The sequence below is a fragment of the Egretta garzetta genome, unplaced genomic scaffold (assembly GCF_000687185.1).
Source record: "Egretta garzetta isolate BGI_Z169 unplaced genomic scaffold, ASM68718v1 scaffold548, whole genome shotgun sequence".
In the NCBI taxonomy this organism is placed as follows: Eukaryota; Metazoa; Chordata; class Aves; order Pelecaniformes; family Ardeidae; genus Egretta; species Egretta garzetta.
Genome location: NW_009260502.1, coordinates 746,004 through 761,505, shown reverse-complemented (window position 1 = coordinate 761,505; position 15,502 = coordinate 746,004). Strand labels below are relative to the sequence as shown.

Sequence of the window (15,502 nt, the reverse complement as noted above, 5' to 3'; positions counted from 1 at the left end):
ACATAAGGTTCTTGGAATAATATACTTGCCTGTAAATATACAAACACCATGACAGCTAACTTTGTAGACCAATGCTAATAGGGAAGCATTTGCTATGTCACCAGCAAATAAACCAAGGACCATCCTCAGGCTATGTTTTTTATTTTTTCCTTCACCCAATACTACTGTAGGCTAAACTACAAAAGACAGTATACAGTAACTCCACAACTCACAAGAACAATTCCAAAGTCTGAACACAGGCAAGAACTCAGGAAGAGATGCTACTCCTTTTTTTCTTCTATTGGCTACCACATTACTATCAAATGCTTCTGAGACATGAAATAAAAATTGAAGTTTTCATTGCCTCTATATTTTCTTTTATAGGTATTTGAGATAATTTTCTATAATGTGAGGTGGAAAAGCATTTTTTTTTCCTGCCTACTCACACCTCTACTGGACTCAAGAAAAACCTTTGAGTAAGTTGTGCCATCACAGCAATGGCACTGAAGCCAAAAGTAATACCACTGCCATAACAGTACTACTTTTAATTGTCAACACCAACACACAGTTAACTTCAGCGCACTAACTTAATGAAATAAAGGCCATGGAAAAAGTCCTCTGAAAAAAAAAATTTCCAAACAACTTTTCAACAACTTTTATCATCTCTGAATAGATTTGCGCTCATCAAATACACTTTCCTGAAATGCACAGGTTGTGCCAAGGCAGCTCAGTGGTCTTCTGCCTCTCCCAGGAGTTCTACACCCCAACATACAAAGGCCTCCCAAGAACAGCATGCTACCTACGCTCTTCGCATGGGAAAGAAATACTTTTATTCTGGTATTAATGACCAATTTTTATATTTTGAATTACATAATCTGAACACCAAAGTAATGAATTTGTTCTTTTAGTACCAACCTACCTAGGCCCTCTGGATGACCAAGTATATTGATTTGCTGGCAGTTTTTCTCTTAAAGAGTATTCAGCAACCATCATGTCAGGTGATACATAGGCACCAACACCTGTAAAAACATTCAAGCATTTTAGATGTAGAATGAACTTTTATTAAAAGCAAAAATTAAACATTTCTGTGCTTTAAATTCATTATGGGAAGAATTTTTGCTTGACAGTTAAAAATGGAAACACTTTTTTTACAAAGCAACTGTAAAGCAGCATGCTATGCAGTAACAATGCTGATGGTCATAATATGTATAATATTAAAACAAAGTTCAAAGTTTCATTTTTATTCAACTGGAATAGAACACATTCACCTTCTACATCTTTTTCACAACAGATCACTTTTACATGTCCTCATTCTCTTCTGCACTCCATTTGGCTGTGTTTACACTGTTACAATACACCAAAGTATTGGGTTTGCATGGCAAGGTTTTGGCAGTGGCGGGACTACCGGGGTGGCCTCTGTGAGAAGCTGCTAAAAGCTTCCCCCATGTCTGACAGAGCCAATGCCAACTGGCTGCAAGAGGGACCCAGTGCTGGACAAGGCTGAGCCCATAGTGCCTCTGTGATAACATGTTTGAGAAAAGGGAAAAAAATAAAAAAAAAAAAAAATGCGTATTTTGCAGCCGAAGAGGAGTGAGAGGATGCGAGAGAAACAACTCTGCAGACACCAAGGTCAGTGAAGAAGAAAGGGGACGAGGTGCTCCAGTCACTGGAGCAGAGATCCCCCTGCAGCCTGTGGAGGACCCCATGCCAGAGCAGGTGGATGCCCAAAGCAGGCTGTGACCCCATGTGAAGCCCACACTGGAGCAGGCTCTGGGACCTGTGGACCCGTGTGCAGAGAGGAGCCCATGGGAAGGACCCACACTGGAACAGTTCATGGAGGACTGTCTGCCGTGGGAGGGACCCCAGGCTGGAACAGGGGCAGAGTGTGAGGAGTCCTCCCCCTGAGGAGGAAGGAAAGGCAGAGACAGCGGGTGATGAACTGACCCCAACCCCCATTCCCCACCCTCCTGTGGCAGTCAAGGGGAGGAGGCAGAGAAAAGTTGGGAATAAATTTAGGCCCTGGAAAAAGGGAGGGGTGGGGCAAGGTGTTTTAAGATTCAGGTTTTATTTTCCATTATCCTACTCCGATTTGATTGATAATAAATTAAAATTATTTTCCCCAAGTTGAGTCTGTTTTGCCCATGACGGTAATTGTTGAGTGATCTCTCCCTGTCCTCACCTCAACCCACAAGCTTTTCATTATATCTTCTCTCCCCTGTCCAGCTGAGGGGGCAGTAATAGAGCAGTTTTGGTGGGCACCTGGCATCCAGCCAGGGTCAACCCATCACAACTAACCATACCTCAATGCAATCTATGTGAATTGGTTCATGTCCACATGGCTCAGAGCTACACCACCTGGAGCAGATGGCCACATCCACACAGCTCAAACACAGTGATGAGACATTCGTTACTTTCCTGTATAGCAGTTCAAAGTGCCCAGAGCATGTAAATGACTTCATCAAAGCCTGCTAAAGTTCTCTTTTTAGAACACAATGTCAAGGATGCACGCTGCATCCGTACCATGTACCTATTCTGAAGTGTACAATCAATTTTCTTTACGGCACAAGCACTATCAGGATGGTAGAAAACTACCATACCAAGCTGACAAACAAGTTTGGTAAGGTCCATGTCCATACTGTCTGTGTGAACCAAGCCAAGCTGTTGACTGTATTTTACTTTATCCCCCCAAACAAAAAAAAAAACCCTATTTGGTTCACTCCAGATGGAGGACAAGGAGCAAGCTGCTTTCCATGCAGAGTGAATGATCAGCCAGTCTCCAGAGTGATGCACCAAGGGAGCTGAATTGACAGAGTAGATACACTGTAAGAGCAAAGCCAATGCAGACCTGAAAAGAGCTTGTTAGTTCCATTTCCAACCCACAGTCTCAGTAGTGGAGTAATTGTAGGTTAACTTTTAGAAAGTAATCAGCATTAATTCTACTAGCTGTCCTGAAATAGTGCCTCTCCAACTTTAAAAATCTACACGCTAGTCTCCTTACACAAGAATTCTGAGATTTAACAAGCACCTTGCATAATGCAGTAACGTAGCATCAGAGGATTTATATTAGACTAGGGAAGCTACGCTCAAATGCTAGGCATTTTGCTCAGTTTTATACCTCAGTCTTTCACTGAAATATCAAACATACACTAGCCCATCAGAAAAAACAATTCTTATGCCTGCAATAGACTTGAACAGAAGTAGCACTGCAGCTGAAACAGTTCTTTGCCTAGAATGACTTGTCTACATCACATCATGGGATTATTTTATATCCAAATTCAAAAGCTTTGTTTCACCACAAATAGAAATTATAGTATCTGATGAAGACTGATAATCTAAAACTGTGGTTCTGACAATTCAGAACGTGTTACAAGACTTTCCAGAAAATTAATTAGAATCCAACTTGCTTATATTTTTTTTACAAGTTGCTTTTACCAGCTAATGGTCTGAGTGAAGGGGTGTGCTCAGATGATAACAGTAAAAAAAAAATAAATTTTTTTGAATCTTCAAATAGGTCAGACCACAAAGATTTCTTTTGCAAATATTATACAAAGCCACATCAAATAGAGACTATCCGCCTCCTACCTCTGGTTTCCACATAAGTAAGGTCTTGAATTGTAAGAAGATAACAATCTAAATTTTTATACCTAAGCATACAGCGAGTGCCTCCCTCAGAATTAATCTCATATCCCAGTAGTCTTTGATATTTTTTTAGATCTAGTTCAGCAATCTACTGGTGATTTCAAACATGTAACACAAAGCTTGAAACGACAGAAGCTGAATACTGTCAACATTTTTTTTTTCAAAACAAATTATTTACCTATTACACTAGATGTAGTTCCACCAGGACATCCTACTGTAGAAAGGCAAGGGCCATTATTTCCTGCACTTGAAACATAGATTACGTTGTGTTTCCACACTGCTTCATTAATTACTTCACAAATTCTCCTGATGTAAGAGAAAAAAAAAAGTCATTTAATCAACAATATTGCTGTCTTCCACAAGGCAAAAGTCCCGTATCTAGAGGAATCTCTGTGACCAGTCACAGAACAAGGAATACTATGCAGCCTGCTTCCCACACCTAGCAGAGGCGGTTCCACTACAGAAGCTGACCACAAAAAATGTCTTCTGGTTTTAAAAAGGAGTTAACAGTTATGCAGCAATATTAGGTCTTCAAAAACACCCCACAGATAACGTGGTGTTCCAACTACAAAAATTCTTTACTTTTCTGAAGTATTCTTTGTATTGTAAGTCAATAGCACTTTCAATATGTTTACTTAACTTTTGAAGATAGTTTAAAATGTGAACTGAACAGTTTAATGTATATGAATCATTTGGGTCTGGATAATTAATTCTTACTGACAGTTCATTTACACAAAGCTCAACAAATGTAGTTCTACTTCTGTGACGTTAAAATACTTTATATTCACCACAGCAGTACTCACCCAGAATTTGGCCAATGTGTTGCCTCTCCATAGCTATAGTTGACAAGATCACACTTGTATTTTATTGCTTCTATCATCTGATAAAGTAAAAACAAAAGCCAAAATACTTACTAGTCATAAAATAAGTCACTTAAATGGCAAAAAACCATCTGCTTAAACTGATCTACTACAGATCTAAGAAAAAAAGGGGTAAGTTTCTTTTGACTCTACAAAAGAAAATAATTTACTTCAATCAGTTATTTAAGGGGTATTTTCCCAGTGAACAAACAGAATAAAAAAAACCACTTCTTGAACAGTCTTATTCTTGCCATGTTCCAAGCTATAAATTAAGACACTACCTTAAGAGAGAGACATCATTAGTATTGTCTCAAATGTCTGTCCTCAACAACATAAAATTCTCCTTTCCTATGCGGTTTGGTTAAATTCCAAGAAGTCATAAAAAATTATTGTACATTTTCATGTTGCTATAGCAAGATATTCTATGGGCCACAAATACAATTTCTATTTTAAGTTCTATTTCTTGTGTAAAATTTTCCCCCATCAACTCACTATACAGAAAAGTTCTTGGGCCTTTCATTATATCCTCACTCTTAAGAAACAGAGTTAAAACGAATTCAGCCACATGGGTAGATACTAATCTCTATTCTAGATTTAAGTGTTTAAGTGTTCTATAGTTATCTAAGTAACTATAAAAAATACACTCACAACACAGAATAAGGAACTTTAAATAAGCATACAAGTAACTTAGCCCATGTGTCAAGCTAGCCTGACACACTGCAACTCTATCAGTCTGAAAAACCCTGTAAGTGCTCTATGTAACAGAAGGCTTGTTTTATATTAAAATATTAGTCTTAAGATGTTTTAAGATATATTCTGGTTGGTTTTGTGGGGTTTTTTTTGTTGGGTTATTTTTGTTTGGTTTAAATTTTTTTGGGGGGAGGGGCATTTGGTTGGGGTTTTTTTTTGTTGTTGTTGTTGGACATATTCTAGAACCATAACAGACGGCCTATAAGCAAGTAGAGAAGAAAGTGTCCCACAATATCCTACAATTAAGTCACACTGCTGAGATTAATCGTTTATTCAGTGTAATACCCACAGCTCTTATTAGACCAGTGCCCGTTTCCATTGTACTTAGTCTCGTATCACCAATCTTGATTGCAAGAATCTGAGCTCCAGGAGCCACACCATTCCGTTCCGGTTCTTCTGGAAAGTATCCAGCTGCAATGCTAGCCACGTGTGTTCCATGTGCTCCTGAGCAAATGGAAAGTTATGACTGTATATTTAGTGACCTCCATTTATACCAATTTAATATACTACAGCCCAATTAATTTTCACTTCAGCTATATGTAAATAAATCCAGTTGGTGGCCTGTCACAAGTGGTGTTCCCCAGGACTCAGTATTGGGGCCAGTTCCAGATAAGGATCAATGACCTGGATGAGGGGATCAGGTGCATCTAAGTTTGCAGATGACACAAGTTGGGCAGGAGTGTTGATCTGCTGGAGGGTAGGGAGGCTCTACAGAGGGACCTGGACAGGCTGGATCAGTGGGCCGAGGCCAATTGTATGAGGTTACACAAGGCCAAGTGGCGGGTCCTGCACTTGGGTCACACAAAAAGGACATCGAGTATACATATAAGTATATACATTCTATGCATACATACATATGAACACAAAGTTGACAGTATTTCAGACAAAAATGCTAGCAAGTTTGGTAATGAGCTGTCATTAAAGGTGTGGTTCAGTAAATCTGCATATTGATCCTGCCTGCCACAGTAATGAACGCTGTATTAAGACAGCTGCCTTGAGCCATCCCAAGTATCAGAACCAAGACCCAATACAAATTGCTGCTTCTCATGATACCTACTCAGCAGCAAAATTTCCTTAAGGTTACTTTCATTTACCTCCACTTGTCACAATGGAAAGAAGGTTTCCATCATCATATATATTCACAGAATAATTCAACATCTCAGATGTTCCAAAAGATCCATATTCCTGAGCCTCTTTGTAGGTTCTCAGCACCGTACAGCTAGTTAAGTCACCACTCTCACTTGTATCTATGCAGGCTCTGTTGGAGAAAAAGAAAAAGAAAAAAAAAAAAAAAAGCAATTTTCCAGTTGCTGTAAACTTTAAGTTATCTCCCAGCCCCCTCCCCTCCCAGCAAGAAGTACCACAAAGACTTCAAGAAGCCTGGTCCTGTAGTTATATTCTCTAACTCAGTATTTTTAAACCTGGTTGTTTACACTTAGCTTCAGAAACTACAAAGCTCTCTAAACAAACTGATTTTCAAATGCTACTAAAGTCAAATAAATCTGTCTTTAAAAAGCAAGCATGTGGAAAGTCAGCCAGTTTCTTCAAGGAAGAAATTTTATTAAAGCTAGCTGTTTAGCGCTGGTACATAAACAATTGATGTCTTACCCACTGTTTTGTAGGATGCATATTACCAGCCAAAAAAAAAAATTCCATATTACATCCTGAAGTTTGTGCAAAGACTTCTATTTTGGGTTGTTTTTTTTGTTCTCCTATCACCAATGGATATTCAAAGCAATTTTATTCTGCCCCAGAGGAAAATCCCACAAGCTTACACTTCATATCATTCTGTCTTTATTAAGTCTGCATTCTACCCCCACTTCATTTGGGATCAGAACTTTGTCATGAAACTCAAGTGATACAGCAGGATTAAAGCAAATAATATTTAAGGCCTCTATAAAGAGGGTAGATTTAAAATTTAACACAGCCTTCAATGCAAGCTGTTGTTTTATGTGTAGAAAAAGACATTTTAGACAAGTTTAGCCATTTACCTCCAGGTCTCACCGTCATTCCACACTAGACAATCATATACTGGGCCAGGATCACTGTATTTTTTCTCAAAAGAATTCAACAGTTCCACTTGATTTTGAAGTTCTTCCTTTATTAGCTTATTTACCTAATAAGGCAACAAAAATACAGTTAAGAGAATTTCTAAAATTATTACAAGGTAGATAATCCTATATTCCTTTCTGATGCTATACAGTTGTTCTGTTACTTCATCAAGAATGTAAGACTATCCTAGGAGTCGCAAACATCTGGAAGTTCGATGGTCTTCAACAGTGCACTATTTATTTTTGGCCTCTTATGTATAACTATTTCCGATTTCTGTAACTGTAACATTTAAATCCCTCATTTTTTTTTTACAGATTGTTACATGGTACAGAAGTAACCCAAGGCATTTCTGGTACTTCACTGAAACATTACCTAGTTTACAAAAGAAAGAATATGTTTAGAAGTTTCCAACTTTGAACACAGCAAGGATGACAGCCTCAGAAAGAATGTATTAAATTAAAAATAAAACTGACTAAAAACATGCTACAAAGTATTTGAAGTAATATCCTTTTCATATTTGACAACAAATTTAGAAAGTTAACACCACTAAGCAAACCAAACCACCACCCCTGTACAGACTTTTGAAACGAAATAGGAGATGCACTGGTAAGTTATCTGCCAAAATAATCCAAGTATCTTTCCTTCACTCATCTAATAAAATATTTTAATCCTCTCAACCAGTAACAAATTGTTGCAAACAACAAGTTTACAAATTTAGACTTATATAAACCTGGGAGGGAGAGCTATGAGCAGCATCAAATTCTTCTTGTTTCCTACAGGCCTCTGCTAGAGCCAACCTATGAACAGGATCCCAGAGCTTTTCCTTGCGTTCTTTCTGTAAAACAAAAGCAGATTCCTCAATACACATACATATATCAAAGTATGAAGACTACAAAAATAATTTGAAAATTCTAACTTGAGACACAACTGCTAAAGAAGTTCAACACAATACTATAAATAAACATCAATTGCTACACAGAAAAAAGAAACTGGTATCAGTAATTTCTAGACTTTTTGCCTCAATGTACCACTGTGAGGAGCAGCACCAGGCCACCTCCTATTGTTCTGAAAAATCACAGGAGAAATGGACCATATCAAAATGAAACAAAAATCAGTGAGATAATAGCTCTCAAGAGCTGGCTAGCAGCCTACATGTGTTAGCAAATCACATATTGTAGTTTCCTATAAAAACTTAAGAATCAGAACAGTGAAATATGACTATACACCACAAGCAAAACGTAATTCCTTACCTGAATCCTCTCCTTAAGGGCTTTAGGATAGATATCATAGCCATTTTTTATGCCAATGTGGTATTTGCCTGAAGGATTTACCCAGTTCGCTGGAATCTACAGAAAAGTATATTCAGGAATACGTTAACTAATGGCATTAAAAAAAAAAAAAAAAATCAACACTGTGTAAGGCAGCTTAGCAGAACAGACTTGCAAATACCACAAATTTAATTCCCTGTCTCCATGACAGTAACTACTGCACTAAGTTTCAACAACATGACATGGCAATTTCAATCCAGTTCAGAAGGAATCAGTATCCATTCACGTGACACTGCTATTGAACATCTTTAAGTACCATTTCCCCTCAGTCTACTTTTAAAAAATACAGCCGCAGCAGTGACTTTACTAGGTAGAGGTCTGGGGAAATAATAGCACTAGAAATGAAAAGAAGCACCCTGTAGTTTATACTGTCAGTATATCAGATCCACTATTCCTACCTAGTAATGACAGCAAAAGAGAGCAACAGATATACCCTTACAATCGTATTCTGTGCAAAATTCAGAAGAAAGCTAATAGCATGGAGATATCCAAAGATTTGACACCACCACCTCATCAACCTAACCAGCCAAGCAAGAGCATGTCAGTAACATCAGCAGTTCTAGGTAGTTGAGATCCCTACTAGATCTCATTGTATCCTTTCCGAAAACCATACACCATTTCTGTTCTATTCATAGCAAGAATGCAGTGAGCCTACAACTAAGTCCTCACAGATTTTTCAGTCTCTAGAACTACTTATGATGAGCTTAACATGATTCCTCTTGGAATCCCTCCATTCAGCTATAGAGAATATTCAATACAAAGACATGTGAAAAGTAAAAGAAATGTCAAGCAATCCATATGAAGGTGAGCAAATGCAGTATTAGCTTTGAATAAGATCTGGTTAAAAGGAAGTAAGTTCTGCAGAAACCAAAACAGGTGCTAAATTTATTGTTAAATAAGAAAGAAAGAAAAAGATGCCCCGTGGTGTCTCTGTACCACCAAATACTGACCTTTAAAGTTCTTCCAGAAAGACCGGTAACTTCCCCATCTTTAGGTTCTACAATGGTACATGTAGTTACATCACCACTGCCTGTTGTATCAATTATATCAATTATCTTGGGCTTCCCATCAGTTGTAATCTGAAAATATGAGCACAGAAAAATTGAAATTGTAGTTGATTACCCTTTAACATAGGGTAATCAACTATGGAACATAGGAAATTTTTCATTTTTGTTAAAAATACAAACTTCTTCAGCACCCAACCTTTAACTGAAAGACATAAAACCAACCTGAAATTAGTTAAATTTTCAATTAATGAAGAACAATGTGTCCACCTTTCTGGTTTATACAAATTCACTAACTCATTTCTAAAAAGGATTTAGAAGAGAAACTGATGGACTTTACAGTAGTTGCAGGCAATTAAACAACTTCAAAAAAGAAACCACTAACTTAAAGTTCCTTTTGCCTAGAGGAACCTTCTACACAATTACCAAGAGTATGATTAAGATTTTTCTTAACATTTAGCAAAAATATTCAATGTTATCTTTTGTAATAACATGCTTCATCTAGTAGCAAATAAACTATACTCCATATACACTAGTATTTGCTTGAAGGGCAATATGAATACAGAGGGCCGAAGCACCTCTCCTACGAGGACAGGCTGAGAGAGCTGGGGTTGTTCAGCCTGGAGAAGAGAAGGCTCCAGCGAGACCTGATTGCGGCCTTTCTGTACTTAAAGGGTCTTACAAGAAAGACACAGACAGATTTTTAGCAGGGATGTTGCAGTAAGACAAGGGGTAATGGTTTTAAACTACAAGAAGGTTAAACTTTAAACTAAGATTCAGACAAGGAAGAATCTGTTTACAATGAGGGTGCTGAAACACGGGAACAGGTTGCCCACAGAGGCTGTAGATGCCCCATCCCTGGAAACATTCAAGGTCAGGTTGGATGGGGCTCTGAGCAACCTGATCCAGTTAAAGATGTCTCTGCTCACTGCAGGAGAGTTGGACTAAATGACCTTTAAAGCTCCCTTCCAACCCAAACCATTCCATGATTCTAGGAATTGACCATATGCACCTATTTTTGAAGTTCTCTATTAAAGATTGATTTAAAAAAAGAAAAAAAGAAATCAATAATCTTCCCAACATCTCCGATACACTAACTACACTAAAAGTGAAAAAAGCTTCTTGTTCAGAAAAGCAGCAATGTTTGCTGGTTTCTACCACTTAAATATTTGGTACCATTGCCTTTATTCTCTATCAATAATTTTGATGCTAGACATCACATATATTACAGGTAGTTTAGCTCAAATTGCACTCTGAAATTGCGAATTCAGCTGCTGGAAGTTAACAATGTGATCAAGCTGTTTCATAAAAGTCACTCTGTTGCTGCCAAAAAGACAAGTATCAAGCCTTTCTCACACCTCAAGAAGTAAGGATAAATATTTCTGAGGTCTCAAATTCTCATGGTTAAAAACAACCAGCAGACAACATAAAACCCAACCCCACAAAACAAAAAAACCAAACAAACAGAAAAACAACAAGCAATCCCCCCCAAATAAAACAGGTTTAAACAGCTGAAAAAAAAAATCAAATCCAAAAATCCCAAACCCATAGCAACCTTAAAAAGGACATTCATTTTATTTCCCAGAAGGTAACAAATATTGCTTTTGAAGAGGATTGCTAAGGAAGAACTTCCATTACAGAAACCAACACTGTTACTCTGTTCAGTTGAGAAAAATGTTAAAGCACGTTAACCTGGTAAAGCTTTTACCAAACAACAGTTACACAGTAGTGAAAATTTACTTGGGAAACACAGTGCATAGGCACTCAAACCATGTAATTTCCTAGCGTTTGTAATTAGTGCCTTCAAATGCCAGTCTCCACTCACAGGAAAGTCAAGAGCTGCTCCAATAATAAAGCAACTGCAAACCTGAGATTATCAGAATCGGACATTTTTCAATATGCCTCTAATCAAAGAGAGTAATTCAGTGATCAAAGCACAAGAAAACAAGAATGAAAACATAATCCAAGGTGACTCGTGTGAAGTAGACAAGTTATACTGCAACAGGTGGCCAGAACACAGATTTATGCCGTAGTCAGCTTGGCTAGTTTTACAAGCTATTTCCTAGCCAGGAAGACAATGTGCAACTCCTACACTATATGTCTCTTTGCCTCCTAGCCGAATAGCAGGTCCACACATGCACGTGAGTTTGCACAATTAGAATCAAGTCTTTCTGTCACACACAAGAAACTCAAGAGTTTCAGGTGCAAAGGTCCAAGGTTCAGTTCCTAACGGCAGCGATCCAGACAGGTTCACGGTCATTTAGCACAAGTAACCGATACGGCTGCTTCTGCTGACATGAACCCTTGTTTGGCACACTGCCCACCACCAGCAATGCTACAGCGAAGCTCAGAGTTCAGCTGGGTTTTCCTTTCCAAGTCTTGTAATTCTGAGAAGAAAAATAGTAATAATAAAAAAAATAATCAAGCGAACTTTATCAATCCCCTCGTGTGAACGGAAAAATTCTGAAGTAATGAATTCTAGACAGAAGGTACGTTTTAGTACCTTTCACATTAACGTTCAAAAAACGAAGAACTTGTATACAATTAAAATATTGTATAGTGTTTAACAAAATTCCCAATCGTGCATTTAATATCTACAGCCACTTGAAAAAACAGTCTACTAGTTTATAATTGAAAATGATTTTGTTGATTATACATTTTAGTTTGAAGTTTGAAAAACATAGTCACGTTAGCTCTGACTTTGTTAAACAAATAAATTAGTAAGTTGAGCACGTTAAAAGTTATCTATCTGCATAATCCTGGCAGCTGATCAGTATAATAGAAGTAGAGGAGCACCAGCATCTGTGACAATTCCAAATTAAAAGGCAAAACCAGATGTATTTGAGCATGTTTTTGCCAGACCATACAGTGTTACTGATTCCAACTGACAGCTATTGCGGCAACAAAAGATGAGCAAGTTCTTCAGCACTTTGGTCATGGGACCGCTGATCATCATCACAAATAAAATAATTTTCAAGCAATATTTTTTTAACTCAGTGCTGAAAAGCAAGTCTAACCAAACTAGCTACTGCTTCTAAAAGGTCATCTCATAAAAGTACAAGCTAATTTTAGTAAATAATAATTCCAACAGGCACTTCACAAAATAAGCAAAATTGCAAGAAGCGGGTGAACTGACTTTACCTATCATGAAATGCAACAAGAAGTGACAACAGCAATAGGGAAAGGACAGGGTGGGGCTGAAGAAAGACTATACATACACAACACTCCATTAAACATACCTTATCTGCCCACAAAAATTTAATCAGTCACTGTGCCTTAATGAGGAATTACAAGCCATGACTCGACAGATAATAGGAAATAGATTGTACCAAGAGGGCTGAGAGGGGAAAACACACTAGCATGAAAGAAGCAGACAAACTGAACTTTACAGTTGGCATCAACAGGTGGAGTGTAAAGCAATGGAAGACAAGGTGAAAACAGCTCCTTAGAGGGCACTGGCTAAAAAAAATTCAGAAAGACAAGGAAAGTGAGTACAAGTTAGATTAACACTTTGTGCAGCAAAGCAAGCCAACCAATAGAAAACTGAAATCAATGTAAGGTTTGTTAAGCCCAGTAACTATTCTTTCTATAGCAGCAAGTGTCCAGGGAAGAATATAAGCATAATGGTACTTCCCTGTTATGCTTGGTCCCCAAATCTTTTTGTCCCTCAGCAAGTGATGGTATGCCACACATTTATGGTACCAGTGTTTAGAAACTAAAGTATAACATCAACAATCAAAGGAACCTTAACAAGGAATGAGACGCTGGGGAGCAGCAAAACATGAACTGTTTTGTTTCGACTAAAACCCCCGCTATATTCAAAGCAGGGTAGCTCACTTTGGCCTGTCATCATTATTGATATTAACTTGAACTCTAAGTTGTAATACCTATTAACCTTGCTACATATAATGCTTCCTCTTCCCTCTAAGCAACTGACTCAGTTCTCATAGTTCTAACTCCATGCCGGGCCAAGAACTGACAATAAGACTGACAGTAAGAAAAAGCAGCAGCAGCAGAGAAGACAGGGACATTTAAAAAAAGTCCCAAGGTTAGAAACCGCTTGTTGCGGGACAGTTATGCTGTCTCGTTGTCTGTATCCAGGACACCTCCTTATTTCATGGAGCCAAAATGTAAACTGCCCAATGCTCCACAGACCGAGGACATCCTCTTGCTGAAAAACACTTACAAGCTATTCTACAGACCGTGCGCTGCCTACAACTCCTTTATAACTCCCTGTAGCCTGTGCAATAAGCCTCCTCGTTCTGTAGTTTAGCAAGTAGCCTAAGTCTAGTATTAAATGGGCAATGTGGAAAGAGCACACAGCTTCTTTACATCTTACTCTAACATCCCTGCAAACCCACCCTCACCCATCGTAAGATAAATTGCACACACACACCAAGTTCTCTACAGATCTTTTACTTCACTACCTGAAATTTTATCCTCCACATAAAGAAAATAGGTTGAAGAGAACTGGTATGGCCAACACTGACATCGTGAGTGTTCATAAGTATCTCTTATGAGCTGTGGGTTACCTATCTCAGAACAAAGCTTCCCTCTACCACTCATGAACTCATGCTTTTTTTTTTTTTTTTGGTTGACCATTCCTCATTTATAATCTCTAGAGATTTACAGGTTTTGCTTTCATATGTGAAACTTCAGAACTACACGTATCCCATTTATAGTCACATCTTCCTAACTGTCTTTTACTACTTTCTGGTCTGCCCATAACTACACGTATCCCATTTATAGTCACATCTTCCTGTCTTTTACTACTTTCTGGTCTGCCCATGGTATTATCTTATTTGCTTTTCTGGATAGCTGTCTTTAAACTTCCTAAATACTATTTCACTTACCCACAACTTTTTGCCAAAAGCACCCATTTAATTCCAGCTTAAATCAATGGAAGTTACAGCTGTCTGGTCCCTCCTTCCACCCTACCTGTCCTCTTTACTCATCCTTTTGTTTACTTGAACCCCATAAGGAATCATTCCAGACCACTGAACTAACAGGGTTAGGTCCCTGAACTAGGTCACTTAGGAGTAAAATCTGTGCCTGTGCCAAAGAAAGGGCAGAAACCAACACAGGCCCTGCTTAGTTAAAAAAAACAAAGGATGCAGTATCCAAGTGAGTTGCATACAACTCTGAAACATTTCTCAAGGCTTCCTTTGCCACATCTCAGTGAAAATATGTTGACAAGAAATTGGAAGCAGTAGTAACATAAAAGGCCTAATATGAACTTACGTGATTACAAAAAACACGTTAAGAGACAGCAGCTAAATAAGGAAGCACTGAAAAACGCCAAAATTAAAATCACAGACACAGAAATTTACAAAAGTGAGATCGAGATCATCACAGCAATCGCTGTGCAATCTGAGCTACAAAGCTAGCAGATCCAAAACAAGGTGCCAGAACCAAATTTGACAGACTGTTATTGCAATACAACGCACAAAAAAGATACACTGAGAACGAGAGGTATGCAAATGCCGCCAGAAATACACTTTTCATGTAAAAGACCTAAGCGGCTGTTGGCAGCCTCTAGCTACCTACTGCTGCAGGAAGGCTAAGGTGCAACAAAACCACAAAGTATTCTCCTTGTTACAGCGAGTTCTACGCGACAGAAAAGAGCCAGAGAGATGTAAGCACCATAAAACGCCTGTGAGCGGCTGAGACGGAGGGTGCTCACGCAGACACCCCAAGTGACCCTGCCCACGGGATTCCTCCGCCCTCCCGCACCGGAGCCCACGCTCACGGGCGCTTAGCGGGAACCGTAAGCAAGCAGGCAAGCAAACAACGACAAGCCCCCCGGACAGCCCTCCAGGGGCCTCCCCTGCTCTCGCCGACGCTTCGGGCCGCCCCGGGGGCCGTGGCTGTTCCCGGCTCCGTCCCCGTC

The 15,502-nt window shown here is 38.7% G+C and overlaps 1 protein-coding gene across 1 annotated transcript in view; it reads right to left on the bottom strand.

Moving 5' to 3' along the window:
* TPP2 (tripeptidyl peptidase 2) overlaps positions 1-12,550 on the bottom strand; it is a 52,116-nt gene extending 39,566 nt beyond the window's left edge. Inside the window, exons 1-10 of the mRNA XM_035900109.1 lie at positions 12,488-12,550; positions 9,559-9,687; positions 8,531-8,626; positions 8,011-8,115; positions 7,220-7,344; positions 6,323-6,486; positions 5,518-5,672; positions 4,422-4,498; positions 3,797-3,924; positions 899-998 (exon numbers count right to left, since the gene is read on the bottom strand). Of these exons, the coding sequence (XP_035756002.1) occupies positions 899-998; positions 3,797-3,924; positions 4,422-4,498; positions 5,518-5,672; positions 6,323-6,486; positions 7,220-7,344; positions 8,011-8,115; positions 8,531-8,626; positions 9,559-9,687; positions 12,488-12,550 (1,142 nt within the window). The remainder of the gene's footprint in view (positions 1-898; positions 999-3,796; positions 3,925-4,421; positions 4,499-5,517; positions 5,673-6,322; positions 6,487-7,219; positions 7,345-8,010; positions 8,116-8,530; positions 8,627-9,558; positions 9,688-12,487) is intronic.
* Positions 12,551-15,502: the final 2,952 nt, after the last annotated feature.